Source organism: Corapipo altera, unplaced genomic scaffold, assembly GCF_003945725.1.
Source record: "Corapipo altera isolate COAL_440 unplaced genomic scaffold, ASM394572v1 61411, whole genome shotgun sequence".
Lineage (NCBI taxonomy): Eukaryota > Metazoa > Chordata > Aves > Passeriformes > Pipridae > Corapipo > Corapipo altera.
This window is the reverse complement of record NW_020884875.1, coordinates 22,663,536-22,688,499: the sequence shown is the minus strand read 5'-3', so window position 1 is coordinate 22,688,499 and position 24,964 is coordinate 22,663,536. Positions and strand designations below refer to the sequence as shown.

General features: G+C 36.0%; 1 protein-coding gene across 19 annotated transcripts in view; it reads right to left on the bottom strand.

The window, feature by feature from the left end:
- Positions 1-24,964, bottom strand: part of CNTLN (centlein) — a 265,942-nt gene that overhangs the window by 163,122 nt on the left and 77,856 nt on the right. For 17 of the 19 annotated variants that reach the window (XM_027634384.1, XM_027634388.1, XM_027634379.1 and 14 more), the window contains exons 2-3: positions 20,162-20,250; positions 4,765-4,849 (exon numbers count right to left, since the gene is read on the bottom strand). In XM_027634384.1, the coding sequence (XP_027490185.1) occupies positions 4,765-4,849; positions 20,162-20,250 (174 nt within the window). Of the gene's footprint in view, positions 1-4,764; positions 4,850-9,721; positions 9,907-20,161; positions 20,251-24,187; positions 24,237-24,964 lie in introns of those variants that run through there. The other 2 variants (XM_027634386.1, XM_027634387.1) reach the window with 2 other exon arrangements.

Here is a 24,964-nt window from a genome sequence, read left to right as displayed (position 1 = left end):
AAACTAACTAGCAGATGGCAAGCAGAAAGGTACAAAGATATATGATAATTCACTGATGCAGTTCAAAGGTGCTACATAAAACACAGGTCTCACAACTGAAGGCTGATCCCTTTTCCAGTGTACATATTGAGTAAAATGAACTTTTTAAGGAAAAAAAAATGTGTTAGTGTCCTCAGACATATTTTGTCTGAAGTATTCATAAATCTCCTTCACTGGACAAACTTTTTTGCAAAGAGTTTATAAACTTTGCATAATCTCATCACTGCTGACACATTCATCCGAACTCCTTATTACTGAAATTATCCTCCTGTCCCTCATTATACAAGAATAATCAGGCTTATATGCTACTGGAAATAAAGTGTTTAAATGGCAGTAATGTCTGTATACCTTTGTCGTAATTTAACAAAAGCATTTTACTACAAAGAAAAATACAATCATGTGGAGGTACAAAAGTTAAGAAAAATTTATTAGTGTTAATTAACGCCTGAAGGTAGAATTATGCTTCTTTCAATTGGACCCATTAAAGGGGCTTTAATATAGATTTGCACAGCAAGCTGAAGATTTTCAACTGCAGATAATGAGGCAAGCTAGTACTATTTTAACCCCTCTAGAGTATAATCAGTTGATAAGGTTTTGAAACATTACAAGGTCTAGGACAAAAAGATTAGCTTTAGTTCCTCCAGATCTAAATTGAAACCTAATTAATTAACAATGTTACAGAAAAGGTTTACTGCTATTTTTACACATCTTTAATTTTGTCTTCTAAGGAAAACAGGTTAAGATATATTAATTTATCTCTGTTTCCACATTATCCACTAAACTAATTGTTTGATTTTAAAAATGCAATACATTCCTCCAAAGCCTCACATTACTTTTTAAGAAAAAAATGACACCAGTGATCTGTTTGAGACATACACAATTATTATAAATTAAGTACAAGTGAAAAATGTTTCCAAAGAAAAGGGAGCATGAAACAAGATTTCTGTAGCAAGATATCTATCAGCCTTCAGAAGACAAATAATTAAAATTCTAAGAGACTGTTTTATGCACTTAAATGTAGCAATTAGAAATTCTTTTCCTTGAAACACATGCAGAAGTGATGTATATATGTCGGATATATATAACTACTGAGAAAAGAGTTCTGAGTCACTGCATGAAACAAAAGTTATAGTAAAAAATCATTATAGAAATCCAGACACTAATCTCAAATGAGTAAGATTTTACCCACACAGCATTTAGAATATATCTATATGCTAGATGAGGCCCAACTGTGACTATCAGGATAAAAAGTTACAAATCAACCAATTAAAAAGACAAAAATTAAAAAAAAAAAAGGAACAAAGGGAAAAGTACAATGGAAAACTTCAATACAATATATTTTTTACCGAATTTATGTGCAATAATACACAAAAATAACCTTAACTGCTTTAATAAATACATTTGTTTGAAACTTTAAATGGTACATATTTAAATGTTCCACATTAATTCATATTTAAAATGTTTAACACAATATGAAGCTATGCAATAAACTCATGTCAAGAAAAAAAGTCTTATTCTATCTTATTTATATAAAACAAAAGATTATAACACTGTAATTTAGGAAAGGTACATGAGTGAAGATGTTCTAAGTACACAGAAGTTCAATGCATGTACTGTATTCCAAAGATATTGCACAGTAGAAGTTTAGAAAAACTATGATTTACACTGATTTTTTTTACCCCTCAGGGCACAGATCCCATTCTCATGAATATCTGAGCACTTTTCTTCCTTGTTAGGTTGTACAAACATGATTAAAGACCATACTACTTCTCCATCACAAGTTTTCAGGTTAATTTAGCTGATTTTCAGTAATATCCATTAAAATGGAAACCGTTCTAACACTCGAAATATCTCATCATAAATGAAGCTCATTCAGCTTTCAGTAGAACTAACTAGTTGGATCTCACCTAGGCTGTGAAGAATATGATCTTCTATTTACAGCAATTTTAAAAGTCTTCTTAAGCATGTCACGATAAAGTTTAAGCAGAATACAAGAGAAGGAATATAATCTCATGTTCTCCTTGTAGGGTTTTCTTGTTGTTTCTGGCAGCAATATCATCTTACATTCATGCTGAATTATGAGACTGGTCATTTATTTTCCTTTTCCCTTATTCAACACTGATTCATACAATCAGCTGTTTGGTGGCCACTCAGAAACTCCTAGTAAATAAATACCCTACCACAAATTATACTGTTGCAACTGAATCTCTGCATGATGCCAACCCAGCTGATTCTATGATTCTATGAAGGGGAAGACAAACAACAGAAGATACGACTGGGTAATCCCACCTTCCTAGATGAAACCAATACACAGCAATACATTTAAAAAATACACAGACTGCAATACACAGCCTTGAAGTCTTGCTGTCTGTACTTTACAGAAAAGAATATTCATTGTCACTATCATCACAATACACATTTTCACAAGTAGACTATTTGCATATTAATTACAAAAATAGCATCTTTTCCTCCTTAGATAAACAAAGAAGAAAAAATCCAGTAAAACAAAACAATATGAACAATACATTGTTTGCTATGCCACCTCCAGTCTTTTACTACCAAATCAACAAAACTCAGAAAAACGATCCTTCATGTCAGTCCTGTAGCATCCCAGCCAATGGATAAGCAAGAAGGTCAGAATGACATCACCTCTATACACAGCTTTTATTTACAGCACTGGCACTAACTGGTGCCCTTCACAACCCACCTCCCAAGTCAATGACACTCCAAGGGAAGCTAACTGAAAGGGCTGCATTACAGTTGTGACAATCACCAAAACAACAGCTTCTGTTCTCCTTATCCGTTAGGACTGCTGAATCATAGAATATCCTGAGTTGGAAGGGACTCACAATGATCACCAAGGCCAACTCCTGGCCCTGTACAGGACCATCCCCAAGAATCACATCATGTGCCCTAGAGTATCATCCAAATACTTCTTGAGCTCCATCAGGCTTTGTGCTGTGACCACTTCTCTGGGGAGCCTGTTCCAGTTTCCAACCATCCTCGGGGTGAAGAACCTTTTCCTAATACACAAACTAAGCTACTCTTGACACAACTTCAGGCCTCGGGTCCTATTGCTGGTCACCACAGAAGAGATCAGTGCCTGCCCCTGAGCTTCCCCTCGTGAGGAAGTTGTAGACCACAATGAGGTCTCCCCTCTTCTCTCCTCCAGGCTGAACAAACTAAGTGACCTCAGCTGCTTCTCATACGGTTTCCCCACAAGGCCCTTCACCATCTTGTTGCCCTCCTTTGGACACTCCCTAACAGCTCAACATCTTTCTTATATTGTGGCACCCAAAACTGCACACAATATTCAAGGTGAGGCCACACCGGTGCAGAGCAGAGCAGGACAATCCCCTCCCTCAACCAGCTGGTGATGCTTTGCCTGATGCCCCCCAGGACATGGTTGGCCCTCCTGGCTGCCAGGGCACTGCTGACTCATATTCAACTTGCTGTTAATCAGGACCCCCGGATTTTCAGTGAGCAGTGAGCAGTGTGGCTGCTCTCTAGCCTCTCATTCCCCTGTCTGTATGTATATCCAGGGTTTCTCCCATCCTCCTGACAAAACTCTTCTTTCCTGGTTGCCACTTTATGAAGGTTCCAGTTATATTTTCCAGCCTCTCTTCACTTCCATGTGGATGATGTAAATGCATCACAACATCAATTTCAGATTTCTAATGAATTACAGTTTCAGCTTCTGAAATTGATCTGAAACCACAGAGTGCAATCTCATGCAGATGTACACTTCAGGTTCAGAAGCTGCCACAGCAGGCAACCCTTCTTAAAAGCACATTACTGCACACATATTCCTATAAACATCTTAGACAAGTATTTTGTCTTTCAGATAGGGACAGGGTAGAAATACAGGAATCATACATTACTGGTTTATCAAAATGATGTGTGTGCATGCACCAAACATTACACATCACACCTATAGCCACAAGGATGTGACAACACACTGAAACTTCAACAACTGCTATAATACAAAATAAAAGTTTATTTAATAATAAACAATATTTTATTTTTAATTCTCATATTTATATATTTACATATTTCATATATCTACATATTATATGCAATATAATACATTCTATTATATCTAATATATTATATCTTGGATATAAATACAAAAATAGAGAGTATATAATATAGATTATAGAGGGCATACAGATAATATACTATACATTATTTAGTACATAAAATAAACAATTATACAATAATATATAATGTATCTACTGTATATCATCGTATTTATAATGTATATATGTTTTCTATATATTCATTTAAATATGAATTTATTTAATAATAAAAGGAGAAACACTACCACTCTTGTCAGGCAGAAGGTGCATCAGGTTTTTTTTTTCGTACTTGTTAGGATGGCAAATCTTTCCAAAGCATGGGCACATTACAACCCTAAACATAGTCAGAGCTCTTCTGGACTGAAATCCAAGTGTAAGTTAGCCCACTAGGCAAAATGAGGGAATGACCAATTAAAGTTTGCAGAAAAAGTTTCATCTAAAATCATAGGAACGTTTAGGTAAAAGATCAACTGTTTAAAGAACTGAGAAGAATTTAATTAATACTTTATCAAAAGGTTATAATCTCTGAATCACCTGCAACTTTCTCCTTAAGATACAACAGTAAACTATTTTCTCATTTTAGGAAATATAAATGTCATGTCAATATCAAGTTTTTTTAACTGTTCTGTTTAAACATAATACAAACCTGTTCTAGTGTTTCTATTTTGCTGTCTTTGGCTTCTAAAAGCTCTAAAACTCTTCTGTCCTTGACTTCAGCTTTCTGTTTTTCTCTGGAAACAAACAAAAAAACCCAGACACTTTAATAGTCATAATTTGCAGTTAATCATTTGAATTTTTCATGTCCTGATAATGAATGTCATTTTAAAGCACAGAAAATTAAATTATCTGAAGCTGACAGGCCTTGCAGAATTAATCAGGGAGCATATGGCAAGTGACAGCAAATTACATCTGAAAACAGCTAACACAACATTGTTCAAAAAGAAATAGAAGTAAGAGGTCTTAAAATACATTTTTAAGTAGTTGACATTATCTGTCTCATTCTTTCCCAAAAGCAGAAAGTGTACAATGGACACAGATGAACAAAATGCTTTCTTCTCTTCTTGGCAATGCAGAGTCACAAAACTGCTTGCATTTTAAATCCTTCTCTCAGTTAAAAGGCATTTCTCTGAAACAACACTTTTGAACATCATCGATCATTACAATCTTTCACATGGACAGAATCCATAACTTTCACACGGACAAAAAAAAAAAAGACAGCACAGAAGCTTGGGTAACAGGGATGAGCAGAGCCATTCTTATGTGGTTATTAAGTGCAGAGCTATTATCATCTCTGGAACACTTTGTAGGATGTCAGCTGATAAGTCATTAACACTTTAGTTACAAACTATCTCATCTCATGGTTATCCTATTTCTTAACTGAGTTTTAAACATTGATGCCCTTACTGGCTTTGGTTTTAGGCAGGAAAAAAATAAATGTTGCAACAGTAAGGATATTCAAAGATTCCTTTGCATAAGCCGAAGTTCTTATCATATACCTGCAACTAAAGGTCTGAGAAACATACATTCCCTACAAATGGCCAAATAAGTCAGGTAATTCCAGCACCAAGGTGACAGAAGCAGAAACTCATTCAGATTATTCGTCTTCCAACAGTACAGGTAAACTTTCATTGTGGCTATCAGCCATCTACAGAAGCCAGAAAATCCTACTTGTGCAACTTTTGCTCTTCTAAAATGGTAACGTTTCAGAGCTGTAAGGGAATGAAACAGTGGTACATGAGTGTGTAAATGTGATCTAAGGTGGATGAAAATATCCAGCTGTACACAAAAGGTTTAATAGCTGAAGCATTTTATAACAGTGACCAAAATAAGGATAGTAGATATATGGAGAACTATTTTTCTCCATTATTACTACTGTGTAATCTACTGTTAGCAGTGATTTTAAAGACTAAACTGCACTGTCATCAGAGACCTCCCAATAACATGGCTTTTTTTCATAAAGTTTTATGCCTGCTAAAATATCTAGTCTGATGTTGAGTAAATAAAGAATTAAACAAAAATGGTAGGGAATTTCAAGTGAAGTTTTTGGAAACTGAGGTCTCAAGGCAAGGACTTCAAGCAGCACTCTCCTATTACCAATCTAAGACAACTGATGTGTTGTAGGACTTGAAGAAAACTAAGAAAAACCCACCTGAAAAGATATGCATTTAAGCGACATTTAGCTAGGAGAAATAAAAATATACAGGAAATGGTCTTAAGCAGTTGTATATAAAAAAAAAATCTTCATAAAGAAAACAATTCAGGTGCTATAATGAGCAAAGAAAAAGACATTTAATGTCTGAAATGTATTTAACATTTTAACTGAGGCAGAATCTTAACAGTGTCATATCTGATTTTGAGGGATACAAAAAAAGCTTTAACTGAATATGGACTTAACTCTCCATTTGTTACTGAAATGTTAGACTCTCTTTTTGTTGCCTATACATTTACCCCAAATGACATTAGAGTAGTTACCCAAGCAATTCTAAATACAATGCAATATATGCTTTTTGAACATGAATGGAAAAATTTAATCTGACAATCTGCACAAGAGTCTCTTAATAGCCGTCGAGTACCAGTACAAGAATCAATCAACCGTTTATATGGAGAGGGTCCATATTCCTCTAATCGGGCACAAGCAAAAATCCCTCTGGATTATTCAGATAAAACCAAAAGTCTGGCACTTAGAGCTATAAAGACAGTTGCAGAAGCAATGACGACAACACTGTCGTTTGCTCACATAAAACAAGGCCTTGAAGAGCCTTTTTATGATTTTGCCAACCATTTGTGAGATGCAATTACCCGTCAAATAAAAGCTCAGGATGCGTTGTTTTTAAAACTGGCAATTGAACAGGCTAATTCAGACTGTCAAACAGTCCTGCAAGCACTCTCAAACCCCATGCCTACGTCTATGATACAGGCCTGCAAAGAGATCAGTTCTAATCAACATAAAGGAAAAATTATTGCAGATGCCTTAGTAGAAGCAGAATAAGCAAGAACAAAAGTAATAACAGATGTTATAATAGAAGTAAACAAAACAAAACCTAAATGTGTTAAATGTAATCGATTTGGACATTTTTCACATGAATGTCCAGAAGTGGGGAAACCCCCTACTCCATCAAAAAGCCCATGTCCCAGATGCCAAAAAGGGTATCACTGGCATTGGTTTTGCTATTCAACGCAACACAAGGATGGGAGTCCCCTGCAAAACAGAAAACAACGACACTGTCAGTGCTGCAAACAGGGAAACAGGAGAGAGAGTGCAAGGGACCGTGCGATGACCCCAAGAGCCCCAAAATTCCACCATGACAAACAACAAACTCCCACTCCAATGGCAGAAGATACAGACTAAAAACTTATGAAGTAACTTTGTTTCCTGCAAGAAATTATGTCATTGAAACATTAGATCCACAGGAAATTTCAGTTATTCCTGACAAAACCCTTGCAGGAAATAACTTTTTATTATCCTCACATTTAGAATGTAACGAAAAAGGAATTACAATCAATCCTGAAATTGTTCCTAATGGGAATTTAAGTAACTTAAAAGTAACTGTGCAACTTTCTTCTTCCTCAATAGAGCTCTTTACTGACACTCCTCTCACGTTTGTGATCATTGCAACATGTTGAAGATTGTATGTCCATCCGTGAATTGGACACAAGTATCGGAAACCAGACCAATGTTAACATGTCAAATCTTCTCTCATTTAGCAGGACAACAAGTAACAGTGAATGGCTTGATTGATACAGGAGCTGACATGACAATTATAGCAGTTAAAGATTGGCCTTGAAATTGGACCACTGCGAAAACATACGCAGAGGTAACAGGTGCTGGTGGCACCCAAACACCCATGAAAAGTCACGACATCATACAAATCACCAATTCAGACAATCAAACTGACTCTATAAAACATTTTATCCTAAAAGTGCCACTCACCCTATGGGGACGAGATGTCCTAGACCAATGGGGAGTTGTTCTGTCTACAAATTTATCCTAGTGGCCACTGGCATCCAACAACCAATCCACCTAGACTGGGTGTCCACCTGCCCAATCTGGGTAGACCAGTGGCCTGTCAGAGGGGAAAGATTAGCAGCATTAAAAAATCTAGTAGAAGAACAAAAATTGGGCCACATAGTTCCATCTAAAAGTCCATGGAACTCTCCCATTTTTTGTATCAAGAAAAACTCAGGAAAATGGAAATTACTGCAGGACCTTAGAGAAATTAATAAAGCAATTAAACCGATGGGAGCCTTATAACCTGGAATGCCAGCACCTTCCATGATCCCCAAAAATTGGCCCATTACAGTCATTGACATCCAAGACTGCTTCTTTAGCATCTCCTTACATCCCCTAGATCAAGAAAAATTTGCTTTTTCAATTCCAACAGAAAATCTCACTGAACCGCTCCATCAATATCAGTGGATAGTTCTTCCTCAGGGGATGCGAAACAGTCCAACCATTTGTCAAAGCTTTATTGCTAATATTTTATTTTCAGTCAAGTCTAAATTTCCATATGCCATCTGTCCACATTATACAGATTACATTCTTTTGTCAACCTCATCGTCTACAAGCCTTCACGAAGTTACAAAAGCAGTCCTTATCATCCTTTCAGAGAATAAACTTACTGTTTCGCCAGGAAAAATACAAGTGTCTGCCCCCTGGAAATATCTGGGGTGGCAAATTACAAACTTGATTATAAAACCTCAGAAAATAACCATTCCTATACAGGTGTCAACTCTCAATGACCTGCAAACAATCCTAGGGACTCTCAACTGGCTGCATTCCGTAGTAGGCCTAGTTACAGATGATTTACATCCCCTATTTGAATTATTAAAGGGGAACTCTGAATTAACATCTCCCCAAACACTGACGCCAGAGGCCAGAGAGTCCGTAGAACTTGTTACTAACAAAATCAATTCCTTGCAGGTACGTTGAAGACTAGAAAAGGAAGATGCAGTGCTCATTGTGTTGAGGGGACCTACTCAACCTTTTGCACTACTGGGCCAATTCTATTCCAGCAATAGTAAGATGTGTTTGTGGGAGTGGATCTTCCTTCCTCACCAGTTTCCCAAAACTTTGATTTCCTTACCTGAACTGTTAGCCAAATTATGTTTAAAGGGCCAGACCAGGTGCTGGGAACTCTCAGGTTCAGATCCAAAAGAGAATTCCCAACTCCTGGAGCAAATGTTGATAATGAGCCTAGATTTTCAAGTCTCCCTTTCAGATTTTGTGGGCCAAATGAAAGTACATTTATCATTGTGCAAATTCCTGCAAAACATAAATAAAATTCCGTTAGACTATAGTTCGAATTGGACTCCAAATCCCATCCCTAACACATGGACTGTATTTACAGATAGCTTGGGGACTACTGGAAGTACAGTGATAGTTCAGAAAGAACATATGGACTGGAAACAGAACATACATCATGTTCCAGGCTCACCACAACTGGTCAAATTATCAGAAGTTGTTTGAGCTCTATCCTTATTCCCAGATAAACCTAACATTATTTCTGATTCAGCATATGTCACTAGCGTTGTCCGATGCTGTGAAAATTCTTATTTTAAAGATATTAAAAATGAACAGTTATTCTATTTATTCCAAAAATTACTTTATGTTGTTGATCACAGATCTTCTCCTTTTTTTATCACTCATATCTGCTCCCACACCACTCTTCCAGGTCCAATAGCAGAGGGGAATCACCAAGACGACCTTTTAACAGGGTCAGCAGTCGTCCCACAACGTCTTGAACAAGCAAAAATATCTCACGACTTCTTTCACCAGAGTGCGAGAGCCCTGCAAAAACAACGTGGTATCTCTCAAAAACAGTCACAAGACATCATCTCTGCCTGCCCAGACTGTCAGCTAATCACTCCTCTACCAACTGAGGGTGTGAACCCTCGAGGATTACCTCCTTTGCAAATCTGGCAGACAGACACACATCGGTTACTTTAACAAATTGAAATTCATTAACGTGTCAATTGACACTTTTTTGGGCTACACAGTTGCCACCGTTCACTCTGGGGAAAAAAGCCATGATGTCCAAAAACACCTAACTACAGCTTTTGCCCATACAGGAATCCCAAAACAAATAAAAACAACACCCAGGAGTTCTTGGCAAAGTACTCAGGAGTTCTTGGCGTTGTGGGGTGCAGAACATGGCATGAACATTCCCCACTCTCCAACTGGATAAGGTATTGTGGAAAGAGCCCACAGAACCATAAATTCCATACTGGAGAAACAAAAAAGGGGGAGTGGGAACCTCTCACCCAATGATCGCCTTCAGAAAGTAATGTACATCCTTAACTTCCTTAACAGAATTGAGGACAGATATCCTCCAGTTTTCCAACATTTTTCTGTTAAAGATCTGGTACCGTCTCCAAAAGCTAAAATCCTGTATCAAGACCTGTTAACTGATAACTGGTTGGGACCTTTCCCCATCATCACTTGGGGGAGAGGTCATGCTTGTATCTCCACAGACACTGGGCTGAAATGGATACCCTCCAACTGCATAAAACCATACCTTGGAGATGCCTGAATATCCCACTGATTGTCATCTTCCTCTTACCATGGAAAAACACTTTCGCATCTCCCATACCAGAATGGATGCAGCAAACCAGTGAAAATGTCTGGCTAACCTTAGCAAAAGCCACCGACACCAACACTATATGTCTATCCTTGGACAGTGTAAGTCATTCATTTAAAACTTGTTTAGTAGGAGTCCCAGTTGAAAATTATGAAACCTGGGGTGCCTTTTTGAGAAGTACCTGGATATCAGACAAAGCACCTCTCCCCACTTACTCTCTCCCAAACCTTCTCTTGCATGGCACCAATCGACACCATCCCTCCAAAATTAGACCTTTTAGGGTCCACATTGGCCAGTGTTTGTATAACAGTTCAGCGTTATACTACTCACAGAACTAGTGAATTCCTTTCATCCCCTAATTCGAAGGTGTACCAAAATACTTCTGCATGGTGCAATGGTACCAAACTGTACATCCTTCCCACTGAGAGGTTTACAAAACCTAGGAAACTGCCAAAAGGATTCTTTTGTGAAGACAGAACCTGGCAAGGAACTCCTGGTTACCCTGTGGGAGGACCATGTTCCATTGGAAAACTTGCTCTATTTAACTCAGCAAAATTCCAACTATTAAGATTTACACAAACCAGAAAATCATTAAGTTGGACAAAGAGAAATGTCCCTGAATATGGTCCGACTCTTCCTGCCATCGAAGGACAGGAAGAGTTGCATTACATTCATGTTCCACCTAATCACAACCCTCACATGGAACTGTGGTCCCGAACCTGGAACTTTTGGTGTATTTTCCCCTTCTCTGGAATTAGGACTGCATATGCACTTTCTACCCTTGCACATATGGCTTGTTGGCTGGGAAAAGAAGCGAATGCTACCACCTCTGCTATTGAAGGGCTCTTGGCTGATACTTAAAAGATCAAAGAAGTCAGCCTCCAAAATTGAGCAGCTATTGATTTCCTACTCCTGGCCCATGGCCATGGATGCCAGGATTTTGAGGGCCTCTTTTGCCTCAATTCTTCTGATCAAGCCGAAGCTGTACACCATAGTACTAAAAAATTAAAAAATTTAGTGAACGATATAACCATTAATCAAGACCGAGGAATTGCAGGGCTGTTGGATTGGCTTCATTTTCCTTCACTCCTGAAATGGGTAAATAAATTAATTTTCTAAAGCGTGATTTTTCTGTTAACTACATTTTCCATTCTTACTTTTATTCCATGCATCATATGTTTTGTCAAAAAAGCTGTGTTTAAAAGCGCATCCCAAGCTTTTCCAGTTCTTCAAAACAAAAAAGGGGGAGATGGAGGTGCCTCAAGAGAGTCTTACAAGTGGTGGAAGAGAACTAATGAGGAGGAAGAGGAAGTAAACACCTCAGAGTGCTCCTATGCCGTCATGCACAAGATATGATCATCATAACCACGAGAGTGCCTATTTCCAGTGTTATACAACTGCTCTCTTGTTGGCATAATGTTTTATTATGAGAATGTATGATTCCCTTCTCTGTACTCCTGTTACCTTTTCTCCCATTGGTTCTATGTAAACCCTTTCCTTATTTGTCCAACCCTGCCACATTCCAGTATTCTCCAGAGATAGTTTTTCATTTGTCCATGTTTAGATAAGTTCCACCCCTTGTTACTGTGATTGGCTGCTCCTTGAATACTTCTCCCAGTCTCCACCCTTTGTTCTAGCAAGTTCCCTGCTCTCCCTTTATAAGCCGGTGTCCATGGCCAATAAACGGCCATTCTGTGTCACACTATGACTTGCATGCAGAGTGGTCCTTCTGGGTCTTGCTTAAGGGGAATTACAGCTCACCCCCCGTCACTTCATACTTAATTACTTTGCTGTGGGGTTCTTAGTGTCTATCTTTCTCAAAGACAACAGTTTCAGTAATCAAACCCCAAATATTTTGGGAGGAAGGTATTGCTCTCCAATAAGCATGTTACACCATGGTCTCTGAGCAAGTGATGGACCTATACCAGCATACGTCTAAAATTTAAGTATTCAAGTATTAAACATTCAAAGTTTCCTCAAGTCTTAAATACAGCTAGACAACTTAAGAATTTAAGATTAGACACATACACAAAACTAGTTGATCCAAAATTCTAAGCACTTCAGATGACACAAGGCAAAGAAAGTCTCTACTACAAAGTACTTAGAATAGTAATGTTCAGATACAAGAAGAATCATATCACAAAAGGTATAAACACACAAGCCCCTTGAATCACTGAATAGCATTGCCTCCAGTTCTCAGAAGTATCCTGACCTTAACTGCTCGCTGGAAAGTCCAATCCATTCTTTGTTCCCACATTTCCCTCTCCATTTTAATTCAGCTGTTTTATTAAATCATTGCTCTACCACTCATTCTGTATCTACCATCCACAGTATATCATCATTTTCCCAACTCTAACCATCATCTCCTCTTACAAAGTCAACCCTGCTTAGAACAAGACTCAACTGAACACCAATACTGGGTAACTAGCTAGCCTCCTAACTCAACTATGCAATTATCACTTGAAAAGTATTACTAAACGTCTTTTCTAATGCACTAATTGATCTGAAAATCTGGTCAGTTAGATAGACTTCTCAGCCCTAAGGAACTTTACGGTTGTGGGGGTGTAATTTTTTTTATTATTATTTATTTTTCCTAATTTTTTTAGGAAGAAAGTGAATAAGTCAGCCAAGAACCAAGTAAAGAACAAACTGCTTCGAAAAATAGTATTCACAGCCAATTCTGGCATATTATTGGTAGTCAAGAATTTCTGGAGCCCTCTGACTTAAGGATATGGTTGCATGAAAGGGGTTTGAAGAACAAAGTCTGGAACTGAAGACAAAAAAAACCCACAGATCACTGTTAAAGCAAAAAATATGCCTTTAATAGACACACACACTAGCCAGTGGTTGAAAGTCCATTTATAGTTAAATGCAGCATTTTCCACTTTTCTGATACTCCCCTGAACAAAGATGTCAAGGAACATAGTTTATAAAAACAGACAGATCATCACTGTAATGAATGGGAAAAGTTTAAATAATTTTTTTTCTTCTCTGAGGTTTTTTTTCAGACTTCCTATCTACAGCACAGGCTGTAGTAATGCCACGAAAAATAGTTTCACACGTTACCACCCACAGTTAAAGAAAAATGTTTTAATTTCCACAATATAAGCACACAATGGATGTTGTCAGAAGCCTAAAGCACAAATTGAAACCTCATATACAACTTTATCAGCAGTTTTTCCTGGAGGTATAAGACTGTTTTCCATACTCATCACGGGATAGTTCCCCACAAGGTAGTATGACTGACTAGAACTTACATATCATATTTGGATCTGCAGTTGCACCTTGAAATGAGACTTGATAGGAATTGCAGCAATCACCTCCTCTTCTTTCGAAGAGTAACAAATATTAAGAAAAAAATCTTCAAACAACTTTATTAATTGAGCTGTTAAGTATTTAAAATATATTTTAAAAAGTCCATTGGAATATAGAGGGGGCAGAAATTCAGGCACTGTCAAGAAGTTGATGATGATCAATGACTGAGATAAACTCCTGTTTAGCTAATTAGAATCACTGATGAGCAATAATGATGTGAGCTAAGAATATTTGCAGACTTCTTTAGTATGAAAAATGGAGTGAAGAGAGGTTGTCAATTTGTATAAGTTTTGAGCTCCAATCAGTCTTCCCATGAGTACTACCTATTTTAAATGTTTAACACAGATGTATTTAGATACAAAGATTATCGAGATTCAGCTTCCCACAAAAATTAAGAAATCGAGAAAATATTCTTAAGCTTGACACTTTTCCTCTGATGTGATTTTTTTCCCTGTGTTATGCTCTACTCATTTATACAGCAGCACAACATTTTTGACATTTTGTACAATTTTAATAGCTTGTCACAAATGAAATATTAGACTGTGAGAAAATGTTTAACTAAGAATGAGGTACAAAATCATCAAAAACCCTAATTTTAAAAACCAGAATTTTGTTTAAGTTTCTAAAACAACATTCTTCCTAAAATCTTCAGCAAAATCAGTATGGGCATAGAGGCATCTTGTACCCTACTACAGGTCTTAGTCAGACAAGTACCTAACCATTTGCCAAGAAAAAGTAACTTGAAGTCATATATAATTATATCATACATCAACTAAATGAAAATAACTTTAACTAATAAATTTGATTTGCTGTTTACATGTTACATGGAATTCGTCTGTTCAGTTTTACAAACAGTGGGATTAAAAAAAACCAAACCGATCAACCAAAAAAACCTAAAAGCTAAAACACATCTACAAATTTGGCCTTACAAAGAAAGTTAAGGTTACACTGTGAACTCTGGGCACTGTGGTAAAAAGAGAAAAGGCTATATTTTAACAGTATATTCAAACTAAAATAAATTGCTTCTAGAAACACTGTTACTTCTGAGAGATATTTCATTGCTTATAAAAGACTGCAGAACTAGAAAGGCTGTAAAATATCAGTTTGTGTGATGCAACTTTAATTTGATTACCTTATTTCCCTGTCCTCCAACTTTCAACTATTTTACAGACTTCCAAAATCTATGTCTGTATTAAACAGAAAATGAATCGCCTATGTGCAAAGTGAAGCTGTAGAGCACAGACTGTCAATGTTACTGTAAATATGGCACCAATACTGTAATTACTGTGTACAGTCACATCCCTGCGGTTGCACAGTCAGTGGTTAGTAGAAACAGAACCTATGCCTTAATATTTCATGAAGAAACCTTACTGTGTTTCCATGTATTAAGAAATGCTAAAAAAAATGCAGAGCTAAATAGCCTACATTTAATCAAGAGTTTAATTTCACCTCCTGGAAGATCTTTATACTTCATGATGAATTACAATTGATACACATACATTTTTTTTTTATTTTAATACTTACAAATATACTTTTAAAGAATTCAGACAGCATAGAGCAAAAAGGAATTAAAAGGAATACCACACATTTTGCTCTTTTCTAAGCAATTACTTTCTATAATATAGTTGCACACACCTATTTTTCTTTACAAAAATAATTTAAGATCCAAATCAAATACATAAAATGAAATTATTTCCGTAGTAAATTATTTAGAGTCAGTTCTATGTTCCATGATACATATCAAAATGGAAAGGCATCATTACAAAAATGTTATTTTTCTTGCATCTCCAACTTGATTTAATTAATGAGTTATTAAAGCCTCTTATTTTAAGCAACATACATAAAATGCTAAACATATTTTTACACTAAAGGCATACAGAAAATGGTGACATTTTTGCCTAACAATTCTGCAAACATTTTTCATCTAAAATACACAAGTCTCTTATAGTGTTCAAAATATCAGCACTTCAGAACAGACTGCTTTAACATCTGCACATCACCAGGGTTTCCCCCAAGGATTTTTAAATGATGCCTGCCTGTGCTGAATAAAGTGCTAACTTGCACCTTGCATTTCAAACTGTGTCCTGAGCAGCCATCCAGTTGGTACAACACCAGCTGAATTCCCAGAGGCCACTGTTCAATCAGGCTTGACTGCAATTATCATGTCAATATTTTGTGCTCCGATATGCAGATATGCACACATGCAAACTGCATAATACCTTCTTCTCCATGGAATGTTGACTTATGTTCAATGTTCTGAGAATTTTTAATGAAACAGGATATTAAACTTTCATTAACTGTAGGAAATCACAATTATTTGACCTTAGAAAGAAAGGTTGTACTCTTATACTCTATTATTCTGTCCACTTTTTATGGAGTGATAATAACTGGGGAGTCCATTTTACTTTAAATTCAGAGTAACAAAATGGTAATGGCCTTTAAAAATGTCTTGAATCTTGTTTACTTCCTTGCCTTCCTGTCATTCTGTTTCCTGTTAATTTGCACAAGAGCAAAATGGTGGTTTCAGAAAGCTTCTGCACGATATTTATCAGCCCTTTAAAAGATGCAAGATACAGATTTTTAATTATTTTTCAATTAACATAGGCAATCTATATTGCTCATTTACACAGTACATTCACTTATCCTTTTATATAAAAAGTACTTACCATTTTCAGTACATCTGCATATTGTCAGTCAGTGAAGAATATACGTCAACCTGTTTAATGTTTCTTCCACTATTTGCTATTCACAGAATGCTGCAAATCACAGCATAAACTCCTGCAAGTACCTTGCCAAAAATTCTTAGTTATTTATGATCTCTTGCCTTTCAGCCATATTTTTGTCCATTTGCACACCCTTAGATAGATGTAACTCCCCAGGAAGAACAACAACAAAACTCTCAATCACTAGAACTAACATTCAGGTTGCCACTGTTTATGAAATGATAAATCCATTCTTTCTCTTTGTTAAGACCTGTAAGACATAGCAGTGTCAAAATTTAGTTGTGGAAAAACTATCTGTGAGGCAAGCTTGCCAAATATAAGTATCTGTAAGGGTATCATCTAGCATAATACAATCCCCATGTACATCTACCAAGTCTTGTATCACTGCCACACTTTGATCATTAATGGATCCTGCTACATCCCCTTTCCGAAGAAAGGAAAGGAGTCAGGTAGAAGCCCTAGAGGAAAATTAGTCTGTTAACTTGTCAAGATCGCATGTACTATAGGAGTGTCTTAAACCAGAGTTCTGAAGTTTGCAAAAATATTTTAAAACCTTTGAAACTCTCATTTGAACTCCAACTCCATTTCAGTTCACACATGCATTTACCTAGTAAGAGGTATTTTCTAGCATATTTTTTAAATCATAAAAAAACCGGCAGTGAACTAGAAATAGTGTGCTCTCTACATAATACTGAGATCAATAGTATTTAAAGTAGCTGGAAAGTATACTAACATGAGTAGTAGTTTTACAGTGGCTTGTTTGAAAATACCTGGAGGCTTTTACATATCCCAAAGGTATTTCTCATTTGCACAGTAAAGATAATTTTTTGTTTATATCTGAATATTAAATTGGGAATATAGTTACAGTTATCCAGCAAGAACTGCAAAGACAACTGAAAAGTATATCATTGATGTATTACAGGAATCAGCAGCATAGCCATAAAAAGGTACAAGCTATGTTTTTACAGTTTTAGGGCAGGTGAACTTCTATTTTGGGACCATGAAAGCATTTCAAAATATCAGACAAATAATGGCAAGGTACTATTAATTCCCCCCTTAGTTCCCCAAATTATGCCTTTTAGATTTCCCTGATTTGTTTGTAAAAAGATACTATAAGGAATTGCCTAATGCTATAAACATAAATTAGCTGACTGTACAGCTAATACTGCCCACTCGATTCCTCCTAATATACCTGGTTTTTTCTTCATCACACATCTGTAGTGTAAGTTATAAGGTTCCAAATGAACATTTTGTCCTATATCTTTTTATTTTTGTCACTGTAATCTCATGAAGAAAGCCCGGTTGTCTCTTTCATCAGTTTAATAACTGAAATCTACTGGATGATATTGTTTGATTCTTTATATATATGATCTAGGATACACATGTCTACGCTTTCTTCGATTGTCTGTTTCCATTCTGTATCTGGCTTCTGACCTCAGATAGTGTCTAACAAAGATTTGGTGGGCAATGAAAGTTTCTTCGTTATGGAATTCTTGGTGGAAAGAACACACTGAAAAATGAAGCTGTGCAAATATTGGTGGTATCCATGTCACAGGAAGAAACAACAAGAGGTTTAAATCCATTTCATTCTGTTTCTATCTCAAAATCTCCCCACAGGCCAGGACAAGATGGAAAGTATTATCAACTTGGTTATGATGGGGTCAATGTTATTTCCAATATAGATGAGAAGGGAAAAAAGCCTCCAAGACTTCAGCTGTTTTTTATCAGATTGGAGAATAAATTTTCAAATTCCAGCTCATCTGATACAACCATGTACAATATACAAAAACTGCCAGAAGCTGCAAGAAGCACAGATCTCCCATGTGACATGCTTCAGGAATTACTGTGCTTGTAACTATTACTTTATAATCCTATCTCTTAAAACTTTTAAATCCACATATTTTTCCTAGGTTAACAAAGCCAGAAAATCACTTGTCCTGTAATTTTCTGGACGGTAGCAGTGCTAGGTAGCAGATTCCCTGGAAAGTTTATCGATGTATTAGAACTGAGACAAACTGACATTAGCATAACAACAAAAAAATAATTGTTTACTGCTATAAGGTAGGGAGTAAGACAAAAACTTTTCTGAAAGGATGACAGTGTAAAGAGGTACAGTCATGAAACTGATGCTACTCAGGCAATTATTATGGAAACATACCTGGAAAAGTTAGTAGAGGATATATGGGGCTGTAATTTGGTTGTGCAGAAGATTCACAGGTAAAGCCTGGCTAGAAACTATTTCTGAAGCAGCAATTAGACCGATCTCAGGAAGAAGAGATGAAGATACACCAGTTAAAGAGAAAAATATTGTTCCATCTGTCAAATCAAAGCAACTCCAAAGTTTTGATTAGTAAAACTCTTATATACTGAATGGGTTTTATCCAAACCTATTCCAGGATTATCAGGGGTTTACACCTAAAAAGATGTTGTGGAAGCAATTCTTCTCTCTTAATTTCATAATTCAGAGAATTATGAGAAAGGTATGATATAGATGTATAACCTTGAGTTCACAGAAGTGTTCTAAGGTATTACTGTTACTCTAAAATAGGAGAGAACATAAAAAAACTAGACAAGCACCTTAACAAAAGTATGTTGTTAGGCATTCGTGTACAAGTACCATTCACCAGCCTCTATACAAACTGCAAAGCACGTACACAGAATATATCTTTACCTTCATATATAACAGACTATTATTACATACAAGATTTCTGTAGCAAGCCTTCTGATAAGCCGAACACTACATTAAAAGGGTTTCACAAACATTTCCTACCATTGAAAAAAAATTCAGCTCATTATCATGTTTGTGTGCATCAAGGCAGCATCTAAGTTTTTCACTCAGAGGGTGGTTGGTACTGGAACAGGCTCCCCGGAGAAGTGGTCACAGCACCAAGCCTAACAGACTTCAAGAAGTGCTTGGACAACGCTCTCAGGCACATGGTGTGACTCCTGAGGATATCCTGCACAGGGCCAGGAGCTGGACTCGATGATCCTGATGGGTCCCATCCAAGTCAGCATTTCTGTGATTATCTTTTCTGTTACCATATCTTAGCTTTTCACTTCATTAAGAATTCAGATAAATCTAATTTATATATATAACTGTTATCCAACAAGTTATGACACTGGAAAATGTAATTTACCTCCTCCTGCTCTTTCAATAGAAAAAACAAAATACGCAGTACATTTGTAATTTAAAAATTGTATTCAGCTGCAGCACAGAAATCTTGGTGAGAAGAGATCTTGAAGTATGCTTCAACTGGCACCAAAAAAGGAAACTTGCAATGTATTCTAGGTACTTTTGACAAAATTTAGCAATTGAACTTTTGTAACACATTTTTAAAAATGTTCTCACTTAGAAAGATAAAGAATAAGGTATCAGCAGAAGAGGTTGGTTGTTGATTTTAGAATCACGTTAAATCTTCAAACTCACCTTTCCACAACCAAGCCGACAGCTTGCATAAGATCCGGACTTGACACTTGCAGGTGTTTCCACAGAGACCACACAAATTCTTTTCCAGCCTTAGAAACAGGAAAAAAAAAGAAGATAAAAATACATTACATGTATGCTATGCCTTTTACAGACAAAAAAGTTATAATGAGCATATTAAAAAGACAATTATTAAAAAAACCAAAACAAAACAAAAAAAACCTAAACAAACACCAAAAGCATTCTAGTGAAAATTCCCTACACGTGATTCACTGTTCTGCGAATCACAAAAACATGGTCAATGGTTCTATGGAATAAACAAGATTTTAACCATACAGAATTTTGAACACAAATACCTACAACTAACAATAAAAGAGTATACAATGTCACATATGGCAATAGAAACTGATAATCTTCAAACAAGGCTGCCTTTTGCTATATCTGTTACTGTTATTTTTAGCAGTCAGACAATTTGTATTACATATTAAGCCTGGAATACATGCTTCAACATTAAGTGTTACCACATGCAGCTCTTTCATTTTATTTCAAAATATACACTAAATCAGTCTTCTAACACACACTCAGCTAACCTACAGTATATAAAACTTTTGAAAAAAACTCAAGTGAGAGCAAGAAAACAATGTTCTTTCAAAACAGACTTCAGAAAGTTTGTGAAAACTAGATGTCAGATAAAAGCTTTCCCAGATTTATATCTTCTACTACATACTAGTTGTTACTTTTCACTGGTGTACTTTTATTCCAATACCATTTTATTACTGGAAGCACCAATATTAGTTATTTTACAATATAAAACCCTATGTTCATTATATAAAAAATGTCAGTGGAGAAAAATAAAAACCAGCAAAAGATGAAGACAAATAGAACAATAAGAAAGCATAGCCTAACGCTAAACTGGGGACTAATAAGCCAAAATCATCTGTTGGCAGCTAGGTCTATTCAACAGCCAAAAATCATGAGAGTGCAGCTATATCTACTAGTTTTTTAGAATCATTTACAGTGGCAAAGACATTTATGATCAATGCATCTAATTGCTAACCTAACACTGCCAGGTCCACCACTAATCGCTAAGTGGAACATCTACACAGCTTTAAACATCTTCAGGGATGGTGACCCCCACCTTCCTGGGCAGCCTGTTGCAATGCCTCATAACCCTATGTGTGAAGAAATTTTTTCTAATACCAAATTTAAATGTTAAAAAGAAAACAGAATTTGCATGAGAGTAATACACAATCTAAAGGGAAAACCAACACTATTATAGCTATCCATTCCTCTACTTCCTTTTTCTCCCAAGCTTCTGGAACTTAATCTAGTAAGATACCACAGATATCATTAGTTAACCAGAACAATTGTAATTTCTAGTTAACATTTATTTAAATCTTTAGATGTCATCAACTATTTCAACCAAGCAAGGAATGAAATTTTATGGAGATTCGATGCATTATTAACGTATTGCTGCAAACTCAGAAAAATTCTGAAAATGCCTTGCCACGCCACCTGAAGAGTCACAATGCCTGTACACTCTGACCCATGCATGACCTACTACTTCTTTTCAAGCAGAAACAGAATGAAAAATAAAAATGTTTTTCAGATTTGGACAAACTGCTGCAGGCTTCCAAAAAGCAATAGAATCTATACAGAACCCGGATTCTGAGTAATTTTAACATCTAAAAAAAGCCAGGGGGAGAAAAAAAAATGAAACAAAGCCCAAGCCACAGTGGCCAAACTAAACCTCACTAAATAACTGCAATGGAAATGTGACTTCTTTTTAATTATTTACAATGACATTAAATCAGTAATTCTTATACTCTAAATGACACCACTTCCAGGATAAAGAAATGTTTGAACAATGACAACAGGAATAAACCACTGTGTCCAACTCTAATTTTAAAATAATTTTAATTCAAATTGCTCAGCTGATCTGTGATATGGAGAGCAGAACCGAAGTGCAAATAGTGTTTGATTTTTTATATCTTTAATACAGAATTCACTATGTATTTTATACTAAACTACTTAAAATCACTAACAAATTAGTCTAAGGGCCATGAAATCATTACAGCAGAGAGAAGAACCAACATAAAAAAATCTTAATAGTATTCCACCTGCAAACACTCAAAAATCTTGAGGCAAGCAAACAGTCAAAGTTTCTGATGCCGATTTACGAGCTCATGAGCTTTGTTCAGTTCAGTTTTGTTTGCCTCTTTAACAAGTTGGATTTGCTTATAATCATGCTTCCTTAGCTTTCCCTTTTACTGTCCTTTATACAAGACCGTGGGAGTAACTGCTGGGTTTTCTGCTTATATTTTTATATATTAGAAGAGCTGAGACACTCGGTTTCCCTATGACTGCAAGAAGCACTATCAAATACCATGAGATTCTGTACAAGCAGCAGTGTCTGCTTGTTGTCCTACCCTGCAGGCTCCTATACAGTTCAATTCCCAGCTAGGAAATGGCTTGAGGCATCACAAGAACACAGAGCAGCACACAACTTTCAGACACTTACTTCTACACTTACTTCTAAGCATGGCATTCCTTTATCACAAAGAAAACAAGAAAAAGGAAAAACTACATTAACACACACTGAATTTTTCTAAATGAACAATATGTATATATGTACAATACAGGAAGAGGGAAATGTTCACATCTCTTCCATAATTTTTGCTAAGTATCCAGCATGTATTGACTCTCTAGCAACCACCTTTCTACCTACACCTTGCCAAACCTCCCAGAAACTGACCTTTTGATAAGATAAATCTAAAATACAAAGTTTCAATGAGCATTCCTAAAGAGAAGACAAACACAAACAATCTTTTTTAACTGAATAAGCAGTTTGGTTTAATCTCTAATCAGCTATAAATATTGCACAAGCAGACTATGTTAAAAGTTGTCCAAAGGAGAGTAAAACCAGCTCCAAATTGTGCTCATGTCAGTGAAATTGACACTCCTGAGTTCCACAACATTTCTGTCTATGCTAAAAGAACAGTGACGAAACAAGATTAAAAAACTCATACTAAATGGAAAATAATAAAAAAAAAAATAAATCTTTCTTGCAGTAAGGAATATTGAATGTGCATCAAACAAACTTCAAAGGAACAGCTACACAGAACAGGCTAAGTATAAAAGAAATAACAAAAACAGCCACCACAAAACACAAACAAAAGCCTTCACAATCCTACGGAAATAAGTTAAAAGTCACTGGAATTTCCAAAACTGCAAACCAATGTTATTTCAATACATGTTGTTTATTTTTCATGATGACAGGAACTGTCATTAAAAGTTACTACAGCAATCTGTGAACAAGCACACACAGAACTACAAAGCAATATTGTAATTACATCACCAGATATTCTAATTTAAATCATGAAAAGCTAGGTACTTGATAGGTACTTGAATTTTTGTAAAGCTACACAAAACTAAGCAGCATAGTCCACTACCTAAGTGGACTTCAGGTAAAAGAATAAGGACACAAATTCATCTTCAACTATATGTTACCAGTAACAAACAAACCAACCTCCAACACAAAAAAAAACCCAAAACCAAACCAAACCAACAAACAAAACACCAACTTCAGCTGCAGTTAAAATATGTGACCTTTACTTCACAAAAAGAAAGTTTACACAGAAATATTCCAATTTTTTATTATGACAATAAAGTATTATTAAAAAAATAGTCAAGGAATGTTAAATGACCATAATATGTTACTTTCTTATATTTAACATGCTAAACATTTTAATAGCTAAAACTGTTTCATTTAAATGTAACTAATATAATTAAGCATTTTGTATAATAGAATTAGTATTAGCTAGAAATTATTAAAGTTTTAAGATGAAAATAAGTTTAAACAGTCTTTTTAAGCTCTTGGCAGAATTAATGGACTTGGTAAAGCTGTTCCCTGAATGGTTTTGGGAGCCAAACAATTTCTTTCGAAAAACGGCTGCTTAGACTGTCTGAAGCTGGCACAGAAAAAGCCTGCAGCTGTCAAGGCCTGGAATGTATCAATCTTCAGCTTACCCAAGGAATATTCAGCCTACTCAAGTGTAAGTTAACAGCTCAAGAGGTCAGCAGGAGTGTACCTTGAACAGCTGAGATCTTATATACACAAGGCAGAATACAGATGTCATTTGAAAGTTGGCAAAAATTACTCATTAAAACTAACATTACTCACAACACATCTAATGTCAGATAAAGATAACCTGCAACCAAGTTTGCATGCCAGAACTAAAAAGTTCTGAAAGAAAAAAAACCCAGCACACTGCATATCCCTTGCTCAAAAGCAGGGACAAATAGAAGATGAGTCATTAACAACCTTTTTATGGCATGACTAGCTACAGTAAGAATATTTGCCTTCTAATGAAGCTGTGAATTTATAAAACATTAGTATAAACCACAAAACAAAGAATCCCTCTGACTTATGAGCAGTGAAAGACAAATACCCTTATTTAAATTAAAACATTTTATTTTCCTTTTGGAAGGGAAATCTAAGCATAAATACTGTTTTGGATATTTTACATCAGAAGTGGAAAACTGTATCAATATTGCATTTATTTGTCTAATGGAAACTTAAAAGTGACCTAAACATAGAATATTTTGAGTATTTTTATACTGCTTTATCAAGGAGAATTAGCTGGTATTTTTTTAAAAGACATTATACTGAATTACTATAGGAAAACTTTTAAATTACCAGTAAAAGAAGTGTCAAAAGCATATGCAGCATCTTTCTCCTGGCCCCCCCCCCCCCCCCCGCACCCCACCCCGACACCGGAGGTCTGCTTCTAGAAAAAATATACT